The sequence below is a fragment of the Nyctibius grandis genome, chromosome 1, assembly GCF_013368605.1.
Source record: "Nyctibius grandis isolate bNycGra1 chromosome 1, bNycGra1.pri, whole genome shotgun sequence".
Classification (NCBI taxonomy): Eukaryota; Metazoa; Chordata; class Aves; order Nyctibiiformes; family Nyctibiidae; genus Nyctibius; species Nyctibius grandis.
In genome coordinates, this window is record NC_090658.1 from 101,534,567 (window position 1) to 101,562,171 (window position 27,605).

The 27,605-nt window shown below is 38.3% G+C and overlaps 1 protein-coding gene across 1 annotated transcript in view; it reads left to right on the forward strand.

Annotated features, from left to right (window-relative positions):
* Nucleotides 1-27,605, forward strand: part of EYS (eyes shut homolog) — a 1,023,158-nt gene that overhangs the window by 318,753 nt on the left and 676,800 nt on the right. Inside the window, 4 exon segments of the mRNA XM_068405393.1 lie at nt 2,676-2,795; nt 7,968-8,081; nt 9,373-9,486; nt 9,938-10,051. Coding sequence (XP_068261494.1) covers nt 2,676-2,795; nt 7,968-8,081; nt 9,373-9,486; nt 9,938-10,051 — 462 coding nt within the window.

The window sequence follows — 27,605 nt, forward strand, 5'->3', positions numbered from 1 at the left end:
TAAATCATTGTGTGGCTGGACTATGTCAGAATGGATCACAATGCAATGATCTCCCTGGAGAGTTTAAGTGTCACAGTCTGACTAGTAAAAATCACTTTTGTCATGAGGCATTTGGGCTTGTCAGAAAGAAATGTCTGAAGAATGTAAAGGCAGCATTTCTGAAGAAAAATATTTTAAATACTCTGCTGCTAAATTTCCATTATCTAAATTCATGAAGTATCTTTTGAGTGTCTGTAGCAGAAAAATAAACGGACACTTGCTCATTTCTTTTTATAGGAAATAGTATATCCTTAAGTACTGCTGCTGAATCTGTTTTGATGAGAAACTTTATGCAAAAGCAGATGTTTAATATTAAAATTGGGCCCTGAAACCACCACTCTTTGTTCTTCAACTTAGTATAGTAACTTCAGATATATTTGTCCATGCTGCAATTCTTTGATAATTAATTCAAAATACAGAAATAAAAGCATACATAGGATAAGATCTTTATTTCCAATCTATGAAGTTATTATAAATATTTATTTTTAGTTTGTCAAACAAAAAAATCTTGTTGGCTTTTCCATATGCAGTATCTTCACTTGGATGACAGTCACATAACCACATATAACAGTTATACATATACCTGTGTTAAGATATAACTGTTATATATATATAACTGTGTAACTGTTACCATCATTGATTAATGTTACCATTTTACTTTATAATAATTTTTATTTCAGTTTTATGTAGTACTTCAGTAAGCAGATGTTAACAGCTATTTATGAAGGCAAAAATGAGAGAGATGCTTACATTTTTAATAGCAATCAACAGGGAGGAAAACTTCAGCTGTGTGAGAACATTGCACAGTCAGTGTTTGGGTTGGAATAGAAACATAGCTTGAAGACACCTTTCTGCATCAACCGATTTAGAAACCAAAGTGCCTGCATGTGTAGGTCAGTTTTAATATGCATTGTCTTGTATTTGTGCCTCAAAGGGTTGTTATACAAGCCAGGATTTCTGAAGCGCAGTATGTTTCAGCAATTTACCCTGATGGCCAGAAGTTGCTCTTTTACCTCATCTAACTAGCTGTTCAAAAATTAAAAAATCTTCCAGATCAGGAGCTCTTCAGTCGAGCCCTAAGGACATGGTTTACATTTCCTTTAATTTGAAGACTATGCTAAACTAGACCCAAGCAGGACTAAACTTTTAAAATTTTTTAATAATTTATTGCTCTGATCGGCACTTAATAAATGCTATAAAAACAGAGTTATGTTTAGTTTTTAAAGCTCTCATAGTACACTGTAGGAATATAGATTTGTTTGAACATGCTTGACCAAAGATTCTTCTTTTTTCTCCTTGTTGTGTAAAACATTGATGAACACAAGGTCAGATATGGGGCAACTCAATGGCACACTAGAATCTTTCTGGCAATACCTATGCTACTGAAGCATGGAATTCCTTTATAAATCTTTTTTAAAATGAAAAATGAAGTTCAGATCTTCAGCCAGACTTGGTATCCACATTTGTAAGACATTGGAATTAATTATATTTAGCTCACTGAACCAAATCCCTGGTTTAAGTCTTTAGTGGTTTTTCATGCTGTAATTGTTAAACTATAATAAATTGGTCCAGTCTCTTTTGATCTTTGCTGGAACATTATTTTGCAAAAATCTAAAAATCTTTAGAAACTTTTTAAGTGCTCAGTTAACAAGAGAACAGAAAACCATACTTCTTATACTTTAACTCACTGATTTTTTTACTGACAAAAGTTACAACAAAAATGCCGAAAGTTTGAAACCTGGCATTTATATTCAGCACTTGGATCCCAGCTCCACACACAATGATTGATTTTTTTAAATTGCTTTATATCAAATAATTAAAAAATATTTATCGGGTTTGAATTATTTTTCAGTGAAACAAAGAATCTTTACTTGCAACTATTTATTGTGTATGTTATAAAATAAGGGTGCTGTCATCAATGAATCATGTGATTTTCTTGCTGGATGGTGGCTTCAGAAACTATAATACCATGGCTAATATATCCTAAGTGCAAAATGTAGATTCATATTTTATCTTTGAATTTCTTTTTTAAATTTTATGCATATGTAGCCCTCAACAGGAAACACAGATGTTCAATGTTTCACAAGATTAGGTTTTTTACTAACTGTAAGTTAACTGGTTCAAAAAATCAATACCAATAAGCTGCCAAATCTGTCAGATCTTGTAATATCTGCTTTATAATAGAATGTATTGGGACAATTTTCTTTTTTGACTTGGAAACATAGGATGTTTTCTTAGTGTGGCATACAGAACACCACACTAAAAATGAGAAGGCTTTTATCAATAGTGTTCTTCCTTATATTTCAATAAAAACAGGGATATCTGCATAAAAACACCTGAAGAAATTTACATTCTAGCAAATTCTCTTGAAGACCCATTGTACCTTGAATGGTTTTTATTATTATTGCAAGTATGGCTTTATCATACTGTTCTTTTGTTCCATTTAGAATTGTTTTGTATAAGAAACTGAAGCTTTCAAAGAAACTGGAATATTTTACTCTATCCTAAATAAAATTTTGAAATACAAGTAAAAAAAAACCAAAAGTACTTAGCAAAATTGGTCTCTCACTTGTCTGTTTTCTCAGACTAAATGTGATAATGAAGTTTTTGTCTTCTGTAACACTATTTTTCATCAGGTTTTACTGGCCAGTTTTGTGAAGATGTTGCTGCCTGCCTGTCACAACCGTGTGGAGCCTCCAGCATCTGTAAAGACATATTGGGTGGCTATCTTTGTTTCTGTGCACCTGGTTTTATAGGTGGGTTCAAAGGAGTGTTTTTTAACATGTTTAAGTCAGTCCTAAATGACAGAAAAGGTTATTCAAAAATAGCAATAGATGTAATTTAGCAGTGTGCCTCTGATTCAGGCAGAAGAAACTTTTGTTTCCAAGCACACAAAAGTTACTTGGTTGTGTAAGAGTATTCAGCTGTAAAAAATACTGACTACAAGGGACTATTTCTACCTCAATAACTCTTACTTTATACTGTTTCAGACAGGTTGTCTGTCTTACACTGACGTGATTGCAACTCCCAGCCATATGCAACTTGGCATTAATTTATCTGCTTTCTGCTTCCTGTAACAATAAGGCTACAGTAACAAGGGCCTCAACTGCCAAATATACATCCAAGATCCTGGGTAGGTTTAACTACTCATGCTTAAACGTACCCTTCAGGTCACTGTCATTAGTACAGTCTGACTAGATTAAAATTAGTTTGGTTATGTCATCATATTGTCATGGTAATTCCAGATTGCAGTGTGGAAAAAAAAAACACCCCCAAAACCTTTCTCGATACAGATTCAGATCTTTTTGATCTTTATAATGAAATAATCAAGCGCAGTAGGAATTCCCTGAGTTGCAGGCCAGCTTTGCAGCCCAGATCCATCCTGTCTAACTGCAGGGACTTTGACAGGGCTCCTAAAGCAGGAATAGGATAACTCTAGAGTCTCTCTCGCTAGTCAAGCCCGGACACAGGCAACCAGGGGATTACAGATCTTGAGTAGACTCCATACCTCTTAAATTGTTGCTCTACGTCCTAATATAGCCATCCATTTAGATTAAATAATCTGTAATTTAATAGCTATAAGTTTTGTGTCTGTAATATAATGAAATGCTATATCTTATTTCTCTGGTTGGTTTATTTTATTATTATCAAAATATAAAGTAAAATTTTTTTATATTGCTTGTGATAATTCTTTGTGAGATCTTATTTTATTGAAATGTTTGTTTAAATTGTTATATCTACATAATAGTAGATTAGTATTTTTAGTTTAAACTTTTTCTGTGGCCAAATAAAGCCCTCAAAACCCCTCTGAAACAATCAGGAACTTTTTACCTACCTTTTAGGCATAAGTAATAAATTTGAGGCCATTACCATCTGGCAGGGAATGCCACAGCATCTCCAGGGTAACAGGGGGCTGTGTGCGCTGTGAGCAGGTAAATGATCTACTCAGCCGAGTGGCACAGCTGCAAGGCCAGGTTGAAAGGCTTCAAGCCGAAGTAGAAAGGCTTAGGAGCATTCGGGAGGCTGAAATGGAGATAGACTGGTGGAGCCAGGCTCTGCCCTCCCTGCAACAAAAATGGGAGCACCTGCCAGAGAGCTCCCAGGATCGAGGGACCCTTGTACTCTGCCCCACTCAGGTGGAAAACAGTAACCTAAATGAAAGGAGTGAGTGGAGGCAAGTCTATGGCCGTGGCAAAAGGCGAGTGCCCTCCTTGCCTACCTCGCCTCCACAGGTGCCTTTGAGAAATAGATATGAGGCCCTGGTGGAGTACAGCCAGTCCAATGGGGATGTGCTGGAGAGGCAACCTATATCAGAGGTCTCACCACAGTCAGAAAAAACTGTCAGGTATATAGCTACCTCCTCCACAAGGAAGAAGAGTTTTAGTTGTTGGAGACTCGCTCCTAAAGGGCACTGAGGGCCCAATATGCAGAGCTGACCCCCATCACAGGGAGGTCTGCAGTCTGCCTGGAGCCCGAATCAGGGATATCACCAGCAAACTCCCCAACCTGGTGAAGGCCACAGACTACTACCCCATGCTGATCTTCCAGACAGGTGGGGAAGAAGCTGCATCCCCTAGTCTGAGGGGGATGAAGAAAGACTACAAGGCCCTAGGACGGTTGGTGAAAGAGTCTGGGGCACAAGTTGTTTTCTCCTCCCTCCTTCCATTTTCAGGTGATGACGTGGGATGGAATAGTAGGATTCTCTCTATTAATGCCTGGCTACGAGACTGGTGCTACAGGCAGGGCTTTGGCTTCTTTGATAATGGCTGGTTTTATAAGACATCAGGCGTGACGGTAATACATGGGAAAGGTTTATGTCGTAGGGGCAAAAGGGTTCTGGGACAGGAATTAGCAGGGCTCATTCGGAGAGCTTTAAACTAGATTCGAAGGGGGATGGGGTAGTAGCTGGGCTTGCACCACTGGGGCAACGCTCTAGTGTTGAGGCAGACTAGGAGGCCTCCCATCCCCCTGGGGTGAAATCGGTGTGCTCAGCTCGCTCCCTCAAATGCCTGTACACCAATGCACGCAGCATGGGGAATAAACAGGAGGAGTTGGAAATCCGTGTTCGGTCGGGGGGCTATGATCTAGTGGCAATTACAGAGACTTGGTGGGACACCTCGCATGACTGGAATGTGGTCATGGATGGCTATGTCCTGTTCAGGAAAGACAGGCCACTAAGGAGAGGTGGTGGAGTTGCTCTTTATGTGAGTGAGCAGCTAGAATGTATTGAGTTCTATCCAGGGGCAGATCAGGAGTGAGTTGAGAGTTTGTGGGTGCGAATTAAGGGGCAGGCTGGCAAGGGTGATACTGTTGTGGGTGTCTATTACAGGCCACCAGATCAGGATGAGGAGAAGAAGAGAGTGTACAGATCATGGAAGGAGGGGCTGGACACTTGGGAGGAATATAAGTCTGTTGTCAGGGGATGTAGGGAGGCAACTAGGAAAGCTAAGGCCTCCTTGCAATTAAACCTTGCAAGAGAGGTCAAGGACAACAGAAAGGGCTTCTTCAAATACATTGCAGGTAAAACCAACACTAGAGTCAATGTAGGCCCACTGATGAATGAGGTGGGGGCCCTGGAGACAGAGGATAAAAAGAAGGCAGTTACTGAATGCCACCTTTGCCTCTGTCTATACTGCTGGAGACTGTCCTGAGGAGCCCCGAACCCCTGAGGCCCCAGAAGAAGTCAAGATAGAGAAGGAGTCTGTCTTGGTTGATGAGGGCTGGGTCAGGGACCAATTAAGCAACCTGGACGTCCATAAATCCATGGGCCTTGATGGGATGCACCCGTGGGTGCTGAGGGAGCTGGCGGAAGTCATTGCTAGGCCACTCTCCATCATCTTTACTAAGTCGTGGGCAACGGGAGAGGTGCCTGAGGACTGGAGGAAAGCGAATGTCACTCCAGTCTTCAAAAAGGGCAAGAAGGAGGACCCGGGTAACTATAGACTGGTCAGCCTCACCTCCATCCACGGAAAGGTGATGGAACAACTTGTTCTTCGTGCTGTCTCTAGGCACATCAAGGATAGGGGGATCATTAGGGCACTCAGCATGGCTTCACCAAGGGAAAGTCATGCTTAACCAACTTGATAGCCTTTTATGAGGACATAACCAGGTGGATAGATGATGGTAAAGCTGTGGATGTGGTCTATCTTGATTTAAGTAAAGTGTTTGACACTGTCTCCACAGCATCCTTGCAGCTAAACTGAGGAAGCGTGGTCTGGATGATCGGGTAGTGAGGTGGATTGTGAACTGGCTGAAGGAAAGAAGCCAGAGAGTGGTGGTCAATGGGGTAGAGTCCAGTTGGAGGCCTGTATCTAGTGGAGTCTCTCAAGGGTTGGTACTGGGACCAGTACTATTCAATATATTCATTAATGACTTGGATGAGGGAATAGAGTGCACTGTCAGCAAGTTCGCTGATGACACAAAACTGGGAGGAGTGGCTGACACACCAGAAGGCTGCGCAGCCATTCAGAGGGACCTAGACAGGCTGGAGAGTTGGGCAGGGAGAAATTTAATGAAATATAACAGGGGCAAGTCTAGAGTCCTGCATCTGGGCAAGAACAACCCCATGTATGAGTACAAGTTGGGGACAGACCTGTTGGAGACCAGCGGAGGGGAAAGGGACCTGGGGGTCCTAGAGGACAACAGGATGACCATGAGCCAGCAATGTGCCCTTGTGGCCAAGAAGGCCAATGGCATCCTGGGGTGTATTAGAAGGGGTGTGGTTAGAAGGTCAAGAGAGGTTCTCCTCCCCCTCTACTCTGCCCTGGTGAGGCCGCATCTGGAATATTGTGTCCAGTTCTGGGCCCCTCAGTTCAAGAAGGACAGAGAACTGCTGGAGAGAGTCCAGTGCAGAGCCACGAAGACGATTAAGGGGGTGGAACATTTCCCTTATGAGGAGAGGCTGAGGGAGCTGGGTCTCTTTAGCTTGGAGAAGAGAAGACTGAGGGGTGACCTCATTAATGTTTATAAATATGTAAAGGGCAAGTGTCATGAGGATGAAGCCAGGCTCTTCTCAGTGACATCCCTTGACAGGACAAGGGGCAACGGGTGCAAGCTGGAACACAGGAGGTTCTACATAAATATGAGGAAAAACTTCTTTACAGTGAGGGTAACTGAACACTGGAACAGGCTGCCCAGAGAGGTTGTGGAGTCTCCTTCTCTGGAGGCATTCAAAACCCGCCTAGATGCATTCCTGTGTGATATGATCTAGGTATTCCTGCTCCGGCAGGGGGATTGGACTAGATGATCTTTCAAGGTCCCTTCCAATCCCTAACATTCTGTGATTGTGTGATCATCTGGTTGGATAATTCATATACAAAATGCAAATAAATACTTTCTGAGCTTTGTTATACCTTGAAGGCCAGAAAAAATATTAGGTACATCATTCTCAACTAGAAATCAGCTTCTATAATTTTTTCCTCTGCATATTTAAAATATATGGCAATATCTAATTTTTTGACTGTTAGTTTAAAAAAAAATTTATTAAAATACTTGGCCATAATGGAAACCTTTCCCAATATTTCCCAAAGAGACCTTCATAACAAATCCAGAAATTAATAAATGAATGAAAAAGAATATTATAGGAAAAGACTCTGATATTTTATTATTTGATCTTAGAAATCATATTTACATTTCTGTGTGTTTTAGGAAAATTGAAGACTTTACTGCCCTTAAAATATGAAAATTTTTGAGTACATCTATAAATGAATCTATAAAATTTCCATCAGATCTTTGTTGAACATTATATATTATATATACATTTCACTTTTGCCTTTAATCAACAGGAAATGAATTCCCCAAAGCCAATTGTCTCATGGGTAAAAGTTGCCTGTACCTAACCTCAGTTATTTCATTTTGTTGTTGCTGCTTGCACTGGTAACTCACCAGTGGCATGTTCCTAATGAAGTGAATCCTTCACTTGTTTCCAGGTAATAACTGTGAGATTGAGGTGGATGAGTGTCTTAGTGACCCTTGTCACAATGGAGCTACTTGTGTTGATCATCTGAATGCCTTCAGTTGCGTCTGTCAGGATGGATTTCAAGGTATTAAAAAATCCATAGAATATAACTTTGTAAATCTAGTCTTACACCATTTTTTTAACATATCGGATGAGATACATGTATACTTATTTTAGTATTATCTGAAGTAAGTCATCTTTGTTTTCATGACAGCATGGAACCACATGTTTCCTGCTGGCTGGTGGCTTAGCTGTTGAAAATGGATCAGTGGGGTTCAGTGAAATTTTGCAAATAGCATATATTGTTTTCTGTAAGCTTTTTAAACTGTTGGCAAATTTAATATAATAGAATCAGAGAAAAAAAAACTGTGGGAAAGGTTTTGTTGTTGGCATATTTGTACAATTTATATGAAAAATGTAACCACTTTGATAAGTGGATGCATTAATATCTGCAGCTATTCTTTGCTTTCAGCTCAGATTAGGAACTTAAAGTGCATCCGTTTTCTTTTTAGTGCATCATTTTTTAAACATCACGGCTTTTTAATCATTGAAATACAAAGCAACCTATAATTCAAATGTCACAGGGCAAAATATTACATTTCTACTGCTAGTTATCACAGAATCACAGAATGTTAGGGATTGGAAGGGACCTCGAAAGATCATCTAGTCCAATCCCCCTGCCAGGGCAGGATTGCCTAGACCATATCACACAGGAACGCGTCCAGGCGGGTTTTGAATGTCTCCAGAGAAGGAGACTCCACAACCTCTCTGGGCAGCCAATACTCAGAAGAACTATCATTTGCATTTTTATTTATTGAAATTCTTTGAACTTCCGAAACCTCACAATTGATGTCATTTTTCATTTATTCTTCAAATGATAAAAAATTAAGTTCACTCAGAAATATTAACAATAGAGTATATTTATACTTTAAGTAGCTATGTGTTTATGTTAGTTATAGTCTAGACTGGAATAAATTCTGGGTTTGTCCCATTCAGATATCTTTTTCCATTTTCTGGGAGTACATCTGTTGCCTTATCATGAACACAAGGAGTATTTCCTCTCATGTCATTGCAATGCAGTCTATTATATTTAATGTAATTTGTTTTCTCTTCTATATTCATACAATAAGAAAATTGTCTGCTTTAAGCCTTAGGAATCTATTCAGTGACTGTACTTTTAATCTTTTGGGAAAATTAGTGAATAGCTTAAACATTAAAAATATCAACATACTGTTATAGATGCCCAAATTTGAATATAAAAAGGGTGTCAAATAGATTCCAGTATGTGACCTATATTCAGTTAAATAATTTTTGGCTTTTAACTATATGTGCTACGCAGTAATTTCTCTCCCCGTTGCCTGATTGAATATTTATAGGCACAACTTGTGAAGCAAATATAAATGAATGTCACTCTTCTCCATGTGTTCATAACGCATCATGTGCAGACCTTATTGGTGGCTATGAATGCATCTGCCTACCTGGCTTTACTGGTGAGTCGTATTCATAGTAAACCTTGTTTTCCACAGCATGGTAGTCTAAAAAGCATCCATTAAGACATCATTGACTAATTTGCTTGTGTTTCCTTCTCATTTCTCTTTATCTGCCCTGGTCCAATGTTTCATTTGCATTCCAACAAACTGGAACACTGAATCCATCTGTAAACCAAATAGCACAAGATAAATTAGTCTGCATTTAAAAAGGCCTTCAAGGCTTCCACACACAGGGAAGATTAGTTACCATTTAGCAACTCAGAAATAAGTTGTTACGTATTTGTGGTGCTAAGAATTAAATGGATGCTGACATTAGTATGTGTGGCTCCTTACTTGGCTGATTTATGTTAGTTTCTCCTCACAAGTTGCTTGAGATTCTTGTGGTGCAAATGAATTAGAAATTGGCACCTGATTTTCTTACTAAATGTACAAATTCTTCATCTTTTCAAAGGTGCAAGATGTGAAACAGATATAGATGAGTGTGCTTCATTTCCCTGCAAGAATGGAGCCACCTGCATTGACCAACCTGGTAATTACTTCTGCCAATGTGTGGCTCCATTTAAAGGTAATGAACACCAAGGGAGCGGGGAAAGCAAACATAATTAACTTTAGAAAGCAGTTCTGTCAATTCTCTGAACTCATTTCACTCTTCCTACAGCATTATTAGTCCTTCATTTTCTCAAGCAAAGCTTTTAAAGTGACCAGCCAATTATGCCTTAGGCTGCAAGTAATGTGAAGTAAACTTTGTTTATACATCGACTAGGAGTGTTTATTTATTAATCAAAATGGATACTTTAAAATCAACTTGTTAACAGAATAAGATTATTTACAAAATGAGAGGCATATGCCCATTACGCTGCCATCACAAAGATCGGTTGCTTTTCTACACATTTTTCTCTCTAATTTGATTGGTCATGGCGTTCTCTAAATTATTTTTCCATTCTCAGAAAACAATTTATAGTTATCTTGGAATCCTTAAACTGGGTGTGATTATTTCTGTTGATGCTTTTAAAGGAAATACACTTAAAATGCAAGCTTTATTGTGACATTTTTCATAGAAATTTTGGGAGGTTAATTTTAAACACTCACTGCTAAAATAATTTAAAATAACAAATTGTGCGGTGTTTTTGAGCAAATCTAGTTCTCAGTTAAAGGTGTTTGTTGATTTACAAGTTAAATATAAACACATTTTTCCTCCTGCAGTTCAATATAATGATACATACTTACGATTCCAGAATAACCATTAAAAGGCAATTTTCTTGGTATCTTGAGACAGCAGGGCTTTTCCCTTTTAGGGAAGATGGTTGCATTAAATTCATCATTCATGAGAAAAGACTGAGCTCTAATGTTTGTTCTTGTTATTTTAGTTAATGGTCAAAATTTAGTTCGTCATTTTTATTAGTTTTAATTTATGTTCTGCTGAATAAAATCTAGTATAATAACAAGTAAATGAGTACTGAAGTATCAGAATTGCCTCTGCTCAGAAAGATCACACAGAATCACAGAATCACAGAATCAACCAGGTTGGAAGAGACCTCAGGGATCATCGAGTCCAACTGTTGCCCTGACACCACCATGTCAACTAGACCATGGCACTAAGTGCCATGTCCAGGCTTTTCTTAAACACATCCAGAGATGGTGACTCCACCACCTCCCTGGGCAGCCCACTCCAATGTCTAATAACTCTTTCTGAAAAGAAATGCTTCCTGATGTCCAACCTGAACCTCCCCTGGCGAAGTTTGAGGCTGTGTCCTCTTGTCCTATCGCTAGTTGCCCTGGAGAAGAGGTCGACTCCCACTTCACTACAACCTCCCTTCAGGTAGTTGTAGACTGCAATAAGGTCACCTCGGAGCCTCCTCTTCTCCAGGCTAAACAACCCCAGCTCCCTCAGCCGTTCCTCGTAGGTCAGACCCTCCAGACCCTTCACCAGCTTGGTCGCCCTCCTCTGGACTCGCTCCAACACCTCAACATCTTTCTTGAAGTGTGGGGCCCAGAACTGGACACAGTACTCAAGATGCAGCCTCACCAGTGCCGAGTACAGAGGGACGATCACTTCCCTAGACCGGCTGGCTACACTATTCTTAATAGAGGCCAGGATGCCATTGGCCTTCTTGGCCACCTGGGCACACTGCTGGCTCATGTTTAGCCGACTGTCGATCAGCACCCCCAGGTCTCTTTCCACAGGGCCGCTTTCTAACCACTCTTCCCCCAGCCTGTAGAGCTGCATGGGGTTGTTGTGGCCGAAGCGTAAGACCCGGCACTTGTTCTTGTTGAACCTCATGCCGTTGGTCTCAGCCCATCTATCTAACCTGTCCAGATCCCTCTGTAGGGCCTTCCTACCCTCCAGCAGATCGACACTCCCACCCAGCTTGGTGTCATCTGCAAATTTACTGAGGGTGCACTCAATCCCTACGTCTAGATCATCTATAAAGATATTGAACAGCACCGGCCCCAGAACTGAGCCCTGGGGACCGCTAGTGACCGGCTGCCAGCTGGACTTTGCCCCATTCAAGATTGTGAAATCATGGTTAGAAACACTGGTCTCTTAAGTACTTGTTTCATAAGGAGCCAGATTTTCAGAAGACTTTGGTATTCATTTAGATATTTAAGTAAGCGATTAAAATTTCAGAAAGTCAACATTTCTGTAGTCATCCCTCAAGAAGCTAGCAGTGTCTAATACTCTCAATGGAAAACTTAAACTCTGCTGGCAAGATTCATGAATGGTAACTGAGATCCTCTGAAAACATAATATTCTTGGTACAGAATGTCTGGAATCTATAGGATTCTTGTTGAAATAAAAGATTTTTTGAGACTGTTTAGATCTTTACAGTTTTACACCTTTTGAGATCAAATTCTTATTCTGATGTTACCCAGATTTATGATGGTATAAATAAAAGCAGAATTAGTTTAATGTGAAAATTCTACCTCAGTCTCACACCACCTGTTTATTTAGTATTAAACTGCTGTAAATGTAGTCTTTAACAGATTCACAGTAAGCCAACATAATGGGTAGTTAAACTACGTTTTCTAATTGTGTGGAAATATTCAGGTCACTGTTAACGAATACCTTTGTGTGCACTAATTACAGATTACAGAATTGCTTTATTAAGAAACTAAATACATTATATTAAAGGTAGAAGTTATATAGGAATATCTGTTTTATTTTTGGAATATTTTCACAGATTTTCTTGCTTCTGTTATTCTCAGTGGAAAAGCAGAAATGCTATATTATGAATGCTGTCATTTCCTTGGAAAGCAATCTTAAAATTGCATCTCCATAATACGTTGTAATGGTTTGATTCTCCCATTACAAAATCTGACTTGAAGGGTATGCACCAACAAGGAACATATAATATACCAGTTGATCAGGGTGTGTACAGCAGACCTCTACTATATAGAATGTACAATTAAGGAATTCAGAGCATGATTTGGACATCCAGGTGCATTCATACAAAAGGTAGCCTGTCAGATTAAACTCGAAGTGGATTCTATCTACAGAAACTGGTTTGCATATGTTTGTCTTTCTTCCTGATTTCCTTGACTATTCTCATTTGTTTATTTTGACAAGGAGATTATGCAACATTATGACCAGAAAGCTTTGATTTTTCAATTTTCCCTTTTCTTCTCCTTTATTTCCTCTTATTTTTAAAAGGAAAACAGAAAAATCTTCACATTTTTGCTTTCTTTCCATTTCACTTCTTTTGAGAGCAAGTATACCTACTTCTTGTTTTTATGTGCTGCAAACTTTTTGATGTCCTGAATGTGTACTTTTATAGTTTAACAAATTTTTACATTAGTCCTATATGAATATGAAAAGTCATTGGAAATTTTATTGAAGTATTACTGTATACTCATAGTTTTTTGTATTTTTCTTGTGTGGGTTTTTTTTTTTTAAAGCATGGATTTGTCTTCTTTGATAAAATTTTTTAACTCATTCCATTGGCTTCCACAGAATACTGGAAGACATCCAAAGCTTTTAAGAACAATGATGCTTAGGCAGAGGTACATATCTGGATTTTTCCTGAAATGTCTGACAGTCCAGGCTGTGCAAATTAACTCTACAAGCCTGATCTGTGAATGATGTTTTAGCTTTCTTATGGGCACAAACCTTTTTAGAAAATCCAGTTTCCATGGTAAAGTCAATGCATGGAGAGCGCTGAAGAAGTAGTACGTAACCCTGTCAGTGACAAAACTAATACACTCCTCTCCATCAGTGTTCCCCTGACAGAGAATTTCTCTGCAGCTAGTGTAGATCACTGGTCTTTCTATGTATTCTAGTATTTCATTGGAATTATTGCCACTGAAATTGCTATCTTTGACTTTTCCCAAATATTCAGATGAACAGCTTGAGGGGACTAGAAGCCCATCTATGCATAATTCAAAAGAAAACTGAAGAAATTTGCAAGACTTCTAGATACGAAATAACATCCTTGTGAACTTCTAATAATGTTCTAATTACTAAATACAATAACTGAAATCTTTTCATCCTATTTCAGCCAAATTCCTTGTCCTATGGAGGAGAAAATTAAATTTCTATTTTGCAAAATCATAGAGCTTTACCTGTAGTCCTGGCAAGGTATAAAATCATGAACTTCAAAGTCCATATACTTTTATATCATAACTCTTTTGACCTCAGCTTGAAGGAAGCTCAATATTTGATTAAAGAAAAAAAAAAACCTATATCAGATTATGTTATTACTGAAGACATTCCTGTGTAAACCCACACAGAAATCCTAGAATTTACTGAGCCTCAGTGAGCACATGTTGTAACTAAGGTCAAATGGAGAAAAAATAATAGCATTTAGATTTATATAATATGCTTTTGCCATTTATAATAGTGTTATCTATGCCACAAATACTATATGTGCTTGTGAATGTGTTCTAATTACTCCAATATGACAGTCCACCTCCTAAAGTCCAGTTCTCTGGACTTTAGTGTTCTGCCACTGACTTGTATAGTACAAATTACTATTACACCTAATTACTATTACACCTAATACTATTACACCAACGCTAAAATGTTGTTTACCATGCTCCCACTTACACATACTGTCGTATAATGTTCTTTTCATACAATATTTAACCTAAGTACATACCTGGTATAGTTGCTTCTACTTGGTTCTAATGTATTAGTCTGTGCAAATACACTACTATTTTAGAAATGTCTCCCTCTTCCATCAATTTTCTATCATATCTGACGTACCACACTGATAGTCATGTATATTGGACATTCTGAAGTTAAGTTGTTCAGAAACAGAAAAAGGGGATCAGCTGGTTTTCTGTTGCGTTCCCTACTGGCAAAGTAACCATTGGAAATGGAAGCAGGAAGGAAAATAAACTCAATTTGGGTGCAGGACAAATTAAAGATTTTAATATTAGCAACAGGAGACAAACAGCTCAGAAGTATATTCAGCTACAGTTCTGGCCAATACTGACTATCACTGATAGTCTTTGGCAGTAACTTATCTATTACAGTGCTAAGCAGGCCTCTCAGCCCTCTTATGAACTTGATTCCATTATAGTATCCTAGCTGGGGGGGGTATTATAATAACTTTTCTATTACGATATTGATTCTAAAGTTGTAGCCTTTCTATAATAGAATCACAGTTATTATGGAATTGATATTAAGTGCTTCAGAAGAGAGCCGAGTGTGTGAGAAACATATTGTGAGACTCTATCTATCTCATTTAGGGGTCCTAACAGTTTCATGGAAGGTAGAATGAAAGCTCCCATGTCTCTGTCAGGAAATACTGTCTTATTCCATTAAAAATTCACACACAATTCAAGAACAGTGCAATTAGTAAATTTTATAGTCCCCATTGTTATATTTTAGCTGTATATAAAATATATATCTACATTTTATCTATATTTATATCCATGCTGTTCCTTCCATGTGGAAGCATGTTAAATGTAGACCTGAAAGTATTTATTTACAGAGAATAACAGGAAGCAGAAGTTGATAATGATCATATTTTGAAATCAACATGCCCTTTAATTTTCAATGAAAGAGAAAGACTCCTCATTCTTTTATGCTAAGGAGATAAAAAACGCTTTTCCAAACCTCAAACGTACCATACTTTTCAGTCTCTTGCTGGACTCCACTATAATTTAGCAAAGTACCTTTTTTTTCCTAAGCTATTTATTTTGTTATAAGGCTGAAACATACCCATTATATTCTTCCACTCATGCCAGCAAAATCAGAACTGTCTTTTTGGATTGCTACAGTTTTATTTGTTTTCCTTCGTTTTAAGTCTTCATATATCTTACAGCTAGAGGAGCACATCGATTTACAGATTTTATCTGTGTCTTACTCAGTTGTGTGAAGGGAAGGGGAGCAATGCCTGCAGTTCATTCAGTTGTTCAAAGATATCTTAGTAGAAGAGGTGCTCAAATGCTCCACTGATAAACACTGTTTTACTCTTTCTTACCAAAACTGGCCCACTACATAGTAGATGAGTCTTTCTTAACACTTTTGAGTTGTTCTAGTATTACATATCTACTTTCAACGTACCTCTAGGTGCTTCACCCCAATCATTAGCCATTTCTTCCATATTTAGATGTATTGGTGTTTTGGTGTTTTGTAAGAACGTTGATGTATATTCAAATATTCTTCTAAAACAGCCAGGTCTATAAATGCAGGTTTACAGTTCACAGCTTTGAAGTGCCAACATTCTTATGTATCACATAGCCACTTCAATGAAGTTAGTCATAACTATTAGACATCAGTCCTTGCTGAGAATGTAGCAAAGTGGGATCATCCCTGTATCAGGCATGCTGCTTTTCAGCATTCTTAGCATGCAAAAGGAGAATGATCCCATTACAATTTCTAGATCAGTTCATTTTTACAGAAAATAAAGTAGGTCTTAAAAGGTTGCTTTATTCTTACTTGGGATTGAAAGCCACAAACAGATCTTACACTCCCACACCAGAACTGCAAATTTTCCCCATTTTCTACACTGGTATTTAAGGAAAAGCTGAACCAAACTACTTTACCAACATTTCTGTGACCCACGGACTGAGCCAGTATTCTGCTATTTCTAAAGAAAGTTCAGGAAGGAAGAAAGCATTAAAATGTCCCTTTCAGGTATAGATTGTATATTTGATATGTGATAGCCCTGTAATATTTGGCATGAATATTTTCTTTTTTTTCTTAAAAAAAAAAAAGTTGTTTAGTAACAGTTTTTAATAAATGGAGCAAAGAAGTTTATCCTTTGATCTAAATTATTACATGAATCATTTAAAAAATGCACTGCATGTGTTTGGTCTAGATGTTGCTAATAGGTATGACCTTTTTAATCAAATATATGTAATTGTAGAGGAAAATTGAAATTCAGTTCTGAGGAAATGTCTACTTATTTGTTGCAGCCTTAATGACACGTCTCCAAACGTGTTCCAATTAAGATTAAAGCAAAAATGGTAATTGGCCATTAAACATGCTGCAAAAGAAAGTAAACTAGTGAGAAAGGCAACTCAGCAGAAAAAAAAATGCTTAAGTCTGTTGAAAAGCAAGAGTAATAATGGAGTTTTCAGCATAGGACACTCTATTATGGGAACAGCTAATTACAAAACAGATAATAAGTAAGAAATGTAAGTGCTCATGAAGGCAAAAAACTAGAGTAGAGATAATGGAGCAATTACTTTTCCAGTGTTCAAAGGCCAAACCTCAAGTCTTTCCTGTGCCAAGTCCCACGCAAAAAGGCAGTTTTGCAAGACTTGTGGTTCTTTCTAGCATATCTCTGTCTTAGAGCATAAAAGAATATCTCCTGTTCAACATCAGTTTATACCTGGTTTTGCAAACTTCTTGACACTGAACAGCCAAATAAAATTTTATTTAGGGGAAAAATTAAACTGGTGCATAGAGCCATGAAGGGCACTTTGCATCACACGGGAGCTTTTTGTGGGTAGAGAAGCAGAGTGGTCACGTTTGTGGTATATTATCTAGAAAATATGCATTGCCGCTAAGCAGTAAAGAAGGAGGTTGTTCTAAAAGGCTATGTAACGCCTAAGTGGGAATCAATACGAGCTGGGACTTGCTGTTGGCTCACATATGAAGTCATTCCAGAACTTCTTAGGACTTTTTTTTTTCTGGTATTTCTACTGATTTTTCTATTGTTTCTAAAAGTTACCCGAATCACAGAATGGTTGTGGTTGGAAGGGACCTCTGGAGATTATCTAATCCAAGCCCCTGCTAAAGCAGGTTCACCTAGAGCAGGTTGCACAGGGTCGCAAGATTCAGTGAGGTATGTGCTGTAGTTTCAGCTCTGCTTTCAGTTTGGACCTTGGGACACATCTTGATCCACAAGAAAAATTTCCTAAGCCTTTACAGCTGTGAGTACTCTGGGAATACTGCATGTGTAAATCCAGTCATCTACAGCAGATAAGGGTTTGAATTTCATTAGTCATTCTGTGAGAACGGTGTAGAAGAACATTGGTTACAGGCAGGAAATCTAAGTTATGTAGATGATACAAGGTATATTCATTGCAAATGAGAATCTGAGGATTTTAAGGAAATGAAAACAGGATCTCAAAACACAGAAAGGTTTGGCCACCTGAACTAAAGGTGGTCATTACTATATCTGAAAATGACACCCACAGTTCCTAGGCCGTAAGAAAAAACTGAGTTTGATACCAGCTTTCTGTAAGTTTTCCATATATATTTGTAATTTCAGTTCAATTCTGATGTAGAAAACAAAGATAAAAGAATGAAAAGAAAATCATTCCCATATGTTTCAGTGGAAATTGTTTGTGGTAATTGTTTTCCTTAGTAGCATTCTTCTATTTTCTGAGAAAAAGTGAAGCATGTTGAAATGTGAAATGCACGGATGTGAATACAGACATATCTTCTTTGTTTAGTAGTTATAAACTTGTTTATTTTAAAAGAAAAAAATGCACCTAAATAATACATTCAACTTTCTTTTTTGTCTATTTTTACAGAAATTTATACAGGTATGAAGCAATAATATATGCATCTGTGTGTGATTTTCATTTTAAAGTTTGTGATGTGGGTCAATCTCATGCTTTGTTCCAGCATTGTTGCATGGTCTGCATTCTCATATACAATTAAGAAAATGTTTTTTACTTGAAAAGTGCTAAGTATTGCTTTTCAAACATCCTTCCTTTAAAAAACAAATAAGCAACAAACTTACTGATTTTCAATTAGTATGGATTTCACAGAAAATGCCTTTTCATAGATTATATATAGAATCATAAAGCAATTCCTTTCATGGAAAGCAGAATTTTCATTCCATGGAAAATAATGGATTTGCTATAAATTTGAACTGAAAGAAAAGACTTGCTATATTTTTAAACTGTTAGAGTAATACTTTGCTTAATTTCAAGTAATATCAATATATGCATGCTTCTGCGGGTATTTTTTCTTCCTATCTTCTGTTTTTTTATTTACATTTACTATCCTTTAATGATCTCAGTTGTGGAGGTGTTTTGTTTTCTTGTGCCACAAAGTAGATCAAGCTAAGCAGCCAGTTTATAAAATAGTGGCAAGCATACAGGTACATTTGGACTTTTCAAAGTTACAGAAAATGACAATTTTGCACTTTTAATAGAGACAGTTTCATATTTAGCATTAAGACGTTCAATCTTTAGAGTTGCACGGACTTCTAATTTTAGGCATCTAACTTATTACTCATTAGTGTTCCTGGGATTTTATGATAAGTTTATGAAAGCCGTTGGGGGTGGGAGCCATTGAGCTGTATAAAGTTGATGAAAACCAAAACACAGATTTCTCTGAAGTGATCAAATAATTTTTAAAATTAAAATTATTGTATTCACTACTTTCAAAAGAACACTCTTGGGAAAAACAGAAAGTTCCACATTGATTGGGGGCAGGGATTTTGGGGAGGTTTTTTTGTTTTTTATATAGCCTTATAGTGCTATATAAAACACTGGATTATCTCCCATAACTAAAGACATTTTTACTTTTATTGAATAGTATTCATTTTACTTAATTTACCTTGGAAAACTGGTGATTCACTTTAATGTCAGAGTGTGTCTTTTAGCTCTGTTTTTAAAAGGTGAGTTACAGAAAGACTGAAACTTAATGCTGTTGCAGCGACGTGATTATTAAGGAAAAATATAAAAACATAGAAAACATTTAAGAAAACATATTTATCGTGGAACATTCACATCAGTTATTGGCTTTTACTTCATATATGAAATTAGTTTAATGTCATTTTGAAAAAATTTGAAAAACATTCCTGAGTTAACACAAACTTTTGCAAATTTTCATGTATTCATGCAAGCAATATATAATTAGTCTGTTGTAGATTTTCTCCCTATTCTTTCTTTCCTGACATACAATAAGCTTGTGTAATTTTCTCATTTCATTGAAGCAAAATGCTATTAACTTCATTCATATGATATACATTCTGTTTCATCAAATTTATATCAATGATGAATAGACTCTAAGCAAGAGGCTACTGAAATCCAGTGATACCAGCCAGTGTCATAAGGTTACGAGAGTTGGATCCCAATAAAGTAAAATAAATGGAAAAAAAAAATCTTTTAGTTAGTCAATGTCTAAAGATCAGATACAGAGATCAGATCAGCATGACACTTTCTGTCAGAGCAGCTAGTAGAACTGGGACTGTGACACTCACTTCATAACTTCACAGTGCAACCACTTCCTCTGACCCCAGTCTGGTGCCCAAGGGTAGGTGCTGCTACCTGGTTAGTTCTTCCTCTCTTCTCCAAACGCCCAGATGGACCACTTGGCAATGATGCCACTCGGTCTGCCTTGAGAGCTTTCTGTCCTTATGAGTGCATATTTAACACCAGTACCAGACTACTTGGTATTATTTAGGAAATTGCCATCCAAATGACACCCTTGTTCTGGTGCTAGCCATAGACATAGATAGTTTATTATTTTCACTATACTGTCATAATCATGCCAGCAGTTTGCAATCAGGTATATTTTGTCATTGATTCTGTTCATACTTTTACTGCAAAATGCTGACTTTGGAAGCTGTTGTCAGATTTAATTCCTTAAAATGTTAGTAGCAAATGGCTTTTTTATTAAATTATTTTCCAAAAAGAATAACAACATTGAAGAGATGCCATTTCTGATTATAAGAGAATTCTGTAGTACACATCAAAATGTTTCATGTACAGATTTATTCTGAACAAATAAAACAAACAAACAAATGTCAATAGTTTCGCATAAAGAAATGAAAAATTCTCTCAGGTAATTTATTTTTATGCCTTTTTTATAAATTATGCTTTTGACTTTTAATAATAACAGAATGACTTTTAATTCTTAAAAGAAAAATCTTTTTCAGAAAAAAAAAATCTATTTTCAGTGTTCTTTTATGATATTTAGAGATTCTACTAGAGAAGTATTATAAGCAAACACAGTAGAAAAGAGAACTGATTAATATTAGCAGAATGACATTTCTGAATATGCAATATGCTTCTCATTCCTAAACAAAAAGAGGATTTTCCAAATAAATTATTCATTATTTGATATATATTGTATGCTAATAGAGAAGCATAGTATATACTATGAGTATATGCTTCTATATATAGAGAGAGAAGTATAATATTTAATCCAATATATCGTGCCACTGAAAACAAAATTGTCCTTCAACTGACGGTGTAATTTAATCATTTGTGCATATTCTTTTGGGGTTTGTTAAGGTTTATTCAAATAGAGAGGCCTTTAATTGTCTAGTAAAATAAAGAAAATCTATTCTTATAATCAGTAAAATATAGCCAAGAATTAAACAAGCAAAAAGGTTAAACTTGTCTACTGGAAATAAGCACAGCTGGAAAGATGTGCTGAACTGATTAATTCATTAATGAACTTCTGCATTTGATTCCTTCACATTTGATCTATTGGGCATACTTTCTTTCTCTTTTTTGTTAGCTAACTATGCTTAGTGAATAATAACTTTTTACTCTGTGATGGCCAATTTAAAAATCCTGATATGTCAGTGGGAGAAGACAGTTTATAAACTGTTTCCCTGGCACAGCATTCCTTTCTGTCAACATTCACAGACTTACTGTTTCAGAAACTTACCAGATCAAGTGAGAACTCTCCTATATTTAGTAAAAAACAGAGGTATTCAAATTAATCAGCTACAGTTAAATATTTAATATTTATATATTTGTACAAAAGTCTCTAATAAATATTTTACAAGAAAGAGAAAATGCAGATGAATTCTGTATTCTGATTAATCTATTTTAATAAAGAAAATTTTCACCTATAATCTGTTTGCTGTTTGATTTATCTGAATAGCTTTAATCACACATCTACAGCTTTGTAAAAAAATGCTGATATGAGAGCAACAGCAGCAGTGCATTCATTGCACTAACATGTAACCACCATTGCCTATTACTATCCCACTTTAATCTTTGTGTGGATATGCACTTTTCGAAAAAAAATCTACTTTAAATCAGCCAACTTTCTTTTCTTGTTTTCTTGCTACTTATACTGATTAGCGTTAATAATCAATTATTTAATAACGAATGATTTTCAGAATGGTATTAAAATAATATAAACAGTTGTGATCCTCTGAGTGAGGGAATAGTCTTTTAAATTATTAATTCCCAACACTGATGGTTAAAAATGAATTGATTCAGGGAAAGGGACTGAGTGAGTGGGAGACAGTCTTATTATTTCTTCTCTGTTTCTTTTCCCAGTCTTCCAGTTTGAATATGAATGAAATCTTTGTCATTTCTGCCCGCAGAAGAAAAAGATTTTCCATGCAGTGATATGCAGGAAAGCTGGGCAGGTAGAAATAGAGGTTGAATTTCTAATTAAAGACTGGTGAAGACTGCTTGAAAGAAGGCACTGAAAAAACTGTTTAGAATACTACTAGCAATTAATATTATACCATGTTTTGGCCTCATTTGGTAAATAGGATTGTTAACCTAGGTCATCAGCTTTACGACCAGATTTTAATTTACCATTCTTTATAAATGTCAGGATAATGTAAATATTTTTTGCTTTGCGCTGTTTCGCTTTACTATAGCTAGAACAAAAGCAGTAATTTATGTTTCCACTAATTCCTTAAAGAGGGGGAAAAAGTCTTTTTTTCATCAGGGACCAATTTTGGTGTAATTTCAAATCAGTACAAACTTCACTGGAATTCATACCCTTCTGGGGAACTACCTTGAGCAAGAATCTGAAGAAGAGGTATAGACCCATGATCCTGCTCGCAGAACAGCATGGGAGGAAGGTGCATGAGCTCCTTACCAGCCAGACATGCACCCTGGTTGAGTCGCCATGCTGCCAGGGAAAGGAGCTGGTGAGGAAGAACAGGCTACACAGCATCAGTGATGACAAAATGGAAAATGAAGACGTTTTTCTTAGAGATCCTGAAGGGACAAAAGCTTGATGCCCGCAGGAGCAGGATCAAAGGCGAGGGGAAGGATAGGTAGAGGATACACTCAGGCACGGGGGGACAGAGTGGAGGCTGGAAGATAATTACTTCTGACAACTTGAAGTAGACTTTCTCTTCACCTACAGAGGTTCACTCATGGAATAAGTATTGGGCCACGACAACAGGTGAGAAAGAGTCAGTTTCATCCAGAGATGAAATGTAAGCTGTCTGATACATACACCCTCACCAGTACCACTAAAGCAATGGTTGACAATAGATAAAGAATCCCTTCTCTAAGCGAAAGTGGCACCCACCTGTTGACCAGATCTGATCTCTGAGTAGGTTTATTTGTATGTCAGAGGTCTGGATTCAGGACGTGGGAAAGTGATTGCCAAAGCTTGCCTGATGCCCAGATTACTACTTTTTGATGCTTATCCATGTAGGCATCAAAGACGGCAACAGAGAGCCTAGTCATATTAAGAGTGACTAGTGGACTCTAGCAGCAAGGGCAAAGGCTGTGGGGGCCCAGCCAGAATTCTCCACAGCACTGTTGGCAAGAATAGAAACATCCTGGGGGTTAATATATGATCAACATATCAGGCAAGACTTTATCTTTTATTACCATGTGGCCCTGTTTGAGCAATGAGGTCTGATGGGCAAAGATGGAATAAACCTAAAAAAGAAGGGAGAGCACCTTTGCCAACAGGATTGCTGACTCTGTGAAGAGAGTTTTAAACTACATTCATCAGGGAATGCAGAGAAAAACCTAAAGTGAAGTGGAGGTACATGGAGATGGAAAGAATTGCCTGTGGGAAAGCATGATCATGGAAGCCATCACACCTCCTTGGAGTGCAACTGGGGGCCCCTTTCAAGTGCCTGCACACAACGTACACAGCATAGGAAAGACAGAAGGAGTGGGAAGTCTATGTGCTTTCTCAGAACTACAGCCTCCTATCGGAAGAACACACAGAGTGCGATAGCTCACATTGCTGGTATGCTGCAATGGATGGTGCAAGCTCTCTGGAAATACAGGCAGAGAAGATGAGGAGGCTGGGCTGAACTTTATGCAGATCAGCGTCTTGAATGCATGGAGCTTTGCTACGGAATAGGTGATGGTGATGCACTGCTCAAGTCGATGGGGCAGGATGAAAAGGGAGCCAGTTAAAGAAATATTGTGGTGGTTGTCTGCTACAGACAGCTTGATCCAGAAGAGTTTATGAAGTCATCTTCAGGAAACTGGAAAAATACGAACACAGGCCCTAGCTCTCGTTAGGATATTACCACTCCGACTTTTGCTGGAAAGACAACAAGGAAAGACACAAGTAATCCAGGAGATTTTTGAACCACACTGAGTACAGTTTTTCGAAACAACTGCGGAGTGAGACAACGAGGGGAGGTACTTACCTGGATTCTCTATTCATGAATAAGCAAGAGGTGATTTGGGATGTAAAGGTCAAAAACAGCTTTGGTGACAATGGTAGTGAGATGATGGAGTTTACAGTTCTATGAGAAATGAGAAATTCAAGTCGCAGAATAATGATTCTGGACTTCAGTGAGCTGACTTCCGTTTGCTCAGGGATCTGCTTGGAAGCTCCCGTTAGAGACTGCACTGAAGGGAAAACTGATTTATCTTGGGCCCACTGATTTAGCTTGAAGGACAGTTTCCTCAAAGCACAGTTCTTTCTAATATGTAAGAACTCAAGTAGATGTGGCAGAAAATGGACAAATGGAGAACTCCTGACTGAAATTAAAGAGAAAAGGAAGTGCACAGAAGGTAGATGTAATGGTGAGCTACCTATCCAGGTACTTAAAATTCATTAGAATTCATATGACAGAACTGTGCACAGTCCTATTTATACTAGACAAATATTTGTAAATAATATAAACCTGTGGCCTCCAGGACATATGTCCTCACTGTTTCTTACTGCCTCTTTATTTTCCAGTTGTTCACCAAAACTCTGTTATGCTCTCATCCAAAAAGTGGTGCTATCTAACGCTGGAGAATACTACAGTAGGGCAAAACTGATGCACTGTGGCATGACTTTTGCTTTATTTACCAGAAATGTCTACCCTCACAAACACTTGGCATGTAAGAAGATGGGTAAATGTGTTTAAAGGTTCTTCCATCAACACAGAAGAAAAACAAGTACTGCATTACTGGATCATCTGACAGTTCCATTTACAACTGTGGGCCATGTGTTAAGCTTATTCGTGCAGGCGTAAACTCCACTTTAGGAATCAGCAGGGTGGTCACCCATGTCAAGCTGTTGTGATATAAAGATGAAAACTTCAGGGTAAAATCTCAATGTCCCATATGGCAGCTTCTGAGATGTTATATGGCAGATCTGAGACTGTCAGCTGCCTATGGCAGGGTCACCCAGCACCGAAGAGACCACTGGTGACAAAGACAGAGAACAATTTGTGCCATTCTTTTTCTTCTCTGTCAGCATGACTACTGGGGTCAGAGGGTTGTTGGGATTTTTTACCTCAGTTCTGTTCCTACTTGTTGCTTTTGCTATTAAGAAGCTTTAAGAATTCAGCCCTTAGATGACCTCTCTTACAGTAAGGAATCAACTCACCTAAAATCCCACTGACATTTTGGACACTGTGTGTTTCATTATTATGAAGGGACACTGCGTGTTTCTTTATTATAAAGAAGGCCTGTTCATAGCCAGTGTGCTACTATGTGGTTAACAGTCTCTGTAAACCAAAGGAAGGCAGCTAACGTGAAATAGGCCAATAAAATTTTGTCTATAATGACAGTACCAGCAAAGGTTCAGCTGACTGCAGCCAATACTAAGCATATAATAGCTGTGCGCCTGACCATCTTTTATAGCAGAGCCCAAATCATTTTACTGACAACATATCTCAGTAAACATAAAGGTATCTTTCCCAAGTTAAAGTTAAGTAACATTCAGTCTTATGGGCACCTTAATACTGAAGTTATCCAATGAGTGGTTTTCATCCTTTCACCATATCCTACAAATTTAAGGAAGTTTAAGCTTTCAAACAAGTCACAGAATGGCACTAAGTGGCACTGTAGCTTGATCTCAACCACTATACTGTAGTTAAAGTCTTGTTCTTCTGAGACCGTAATAAAATATTTAATACATTCCTCTAGAATAAGCTAATCACTTAACTGATTCAGTTTCCCCAAAATTATATAAAAAAAAACCTGTAAGGCCTTTGACACAGTCCCCCACAACATCCTTCTCTCTAAATTGGAAAAATATGGATTTGATGGGCGGACTGTTCGGTGGATGAGGAATTGGTTTGATGGTTGCATCCAGAGGGTAGTGGTCAATGGTTCAATGTTCAGACGGAGATCAGTGACAAGTACAGCCCCTCAGGGGTCTGTACTGGGACCAGTACTGTTTAATATCTTCATCAATGACATAGACAGTGGGATTGAGTGCACCCTCAGAAAGTTTGCAGATGACACCAAACTGAGTGGTGTGGTTGACATGCCTGAGGGATGGGAGGCCATCCAGAGGGACCTGGACAAGCTCAAGAACTGGGACCATGTGAACCTCATGAGGTTCAACAAGGCCAAGTGCAAGGTCTTACTCCTGGGCCAGGACAATCACCAGTATCGATACAGGCTGGGGGATGAAGGGATTGAGAGCAGCCCTGTCAAGAAGGACTTGGGGGTACTGGTAGATGAAAAGCTGGACACAAGCCAGCAATGTGTGCTCACAGCCCAGAAGGCCAACTGTATCCTTGGCTGCATCAAAAGAAGCGTGACTAACTGGTAAAGGGAGGTGATTCTGCCCCTCTGCTCTGGTCTCATGAGATCCCACCTGGAGTACTGTGTCCAGCTCAGGAGCCCTCAGCACAAGACAGACATGGACCTGTTGCAGCGGGTCCAGAGGAGGGCCACAAAAATGATCAGAGGGATGGAACATCTTTCCTATGAAGAAAGGCTGAGAGAGTTGGGGTTGTTCAGCCTGGAGAAGAGAAGGCTCCAGGGAGACCTTATTGCAGCCTTTCAATACTTAAAGAGGGCTTATAAGAAAGATGGGGACAGACTTTTTAGCAGGGTTTGTAGTGATAGGACAAGGGGTAATGGTTTTAAACTCAAAGAGGATAGATTCAGACTAGGTATAAGGAAGACATTTTTTACAATGAGGGTTGTGAAACACTGTAACAGGTTGCCAAGAGAGGTGGTAGATGCTCCATCCCTGGAAACATTCAAGGTCAGGTTGGGCAGGGCTCTGGTCTAGTTGTCCCCGCTCATTGCAGGGGCGTTGGACTAGATGACCTTTTAAGGCGCCTTCCAACCCAAACTATTCTATGATTCTAGAATTCTACAAATTGCCAGTTCTGTTAGCAACTGGTCTACAAACTTAAAGCTGCCATATGCTACAGGTGACCTGTAACACTGGTTGATTTTGCATCAGGAATTTTTGTCTGAAATTTTGAGCCTGAAAAGAAATTGAAAATTCTCAGTCCTATCATCCATCTCATGAACACGGCTTACCTCATGTACCTGGTGCAGGTGCCCAGGCAGGGCGGCCTCTGTGAGGAGAGGCTGGGGCTGCTCCAGACCGGACACAGCCGGTTCCAGCCAGCTCCAACCCACCCACCGCAGGGCACAGCTGAGTTTGCAGCCAAGGTGGTGGCACCTTGCTGAAAACATATTTAAGAAAGGGTAAAACACTGCACAGGCAGAGAATAGTGAGGAAAAAAGTGTGAGAAACAGCCCTATGAGCACTAAGGTGAGAGAAGGAGGGGGAAGAGTAAGTGCCTCAGGCACCAGAGCAGAAATTCCCCTGCAGC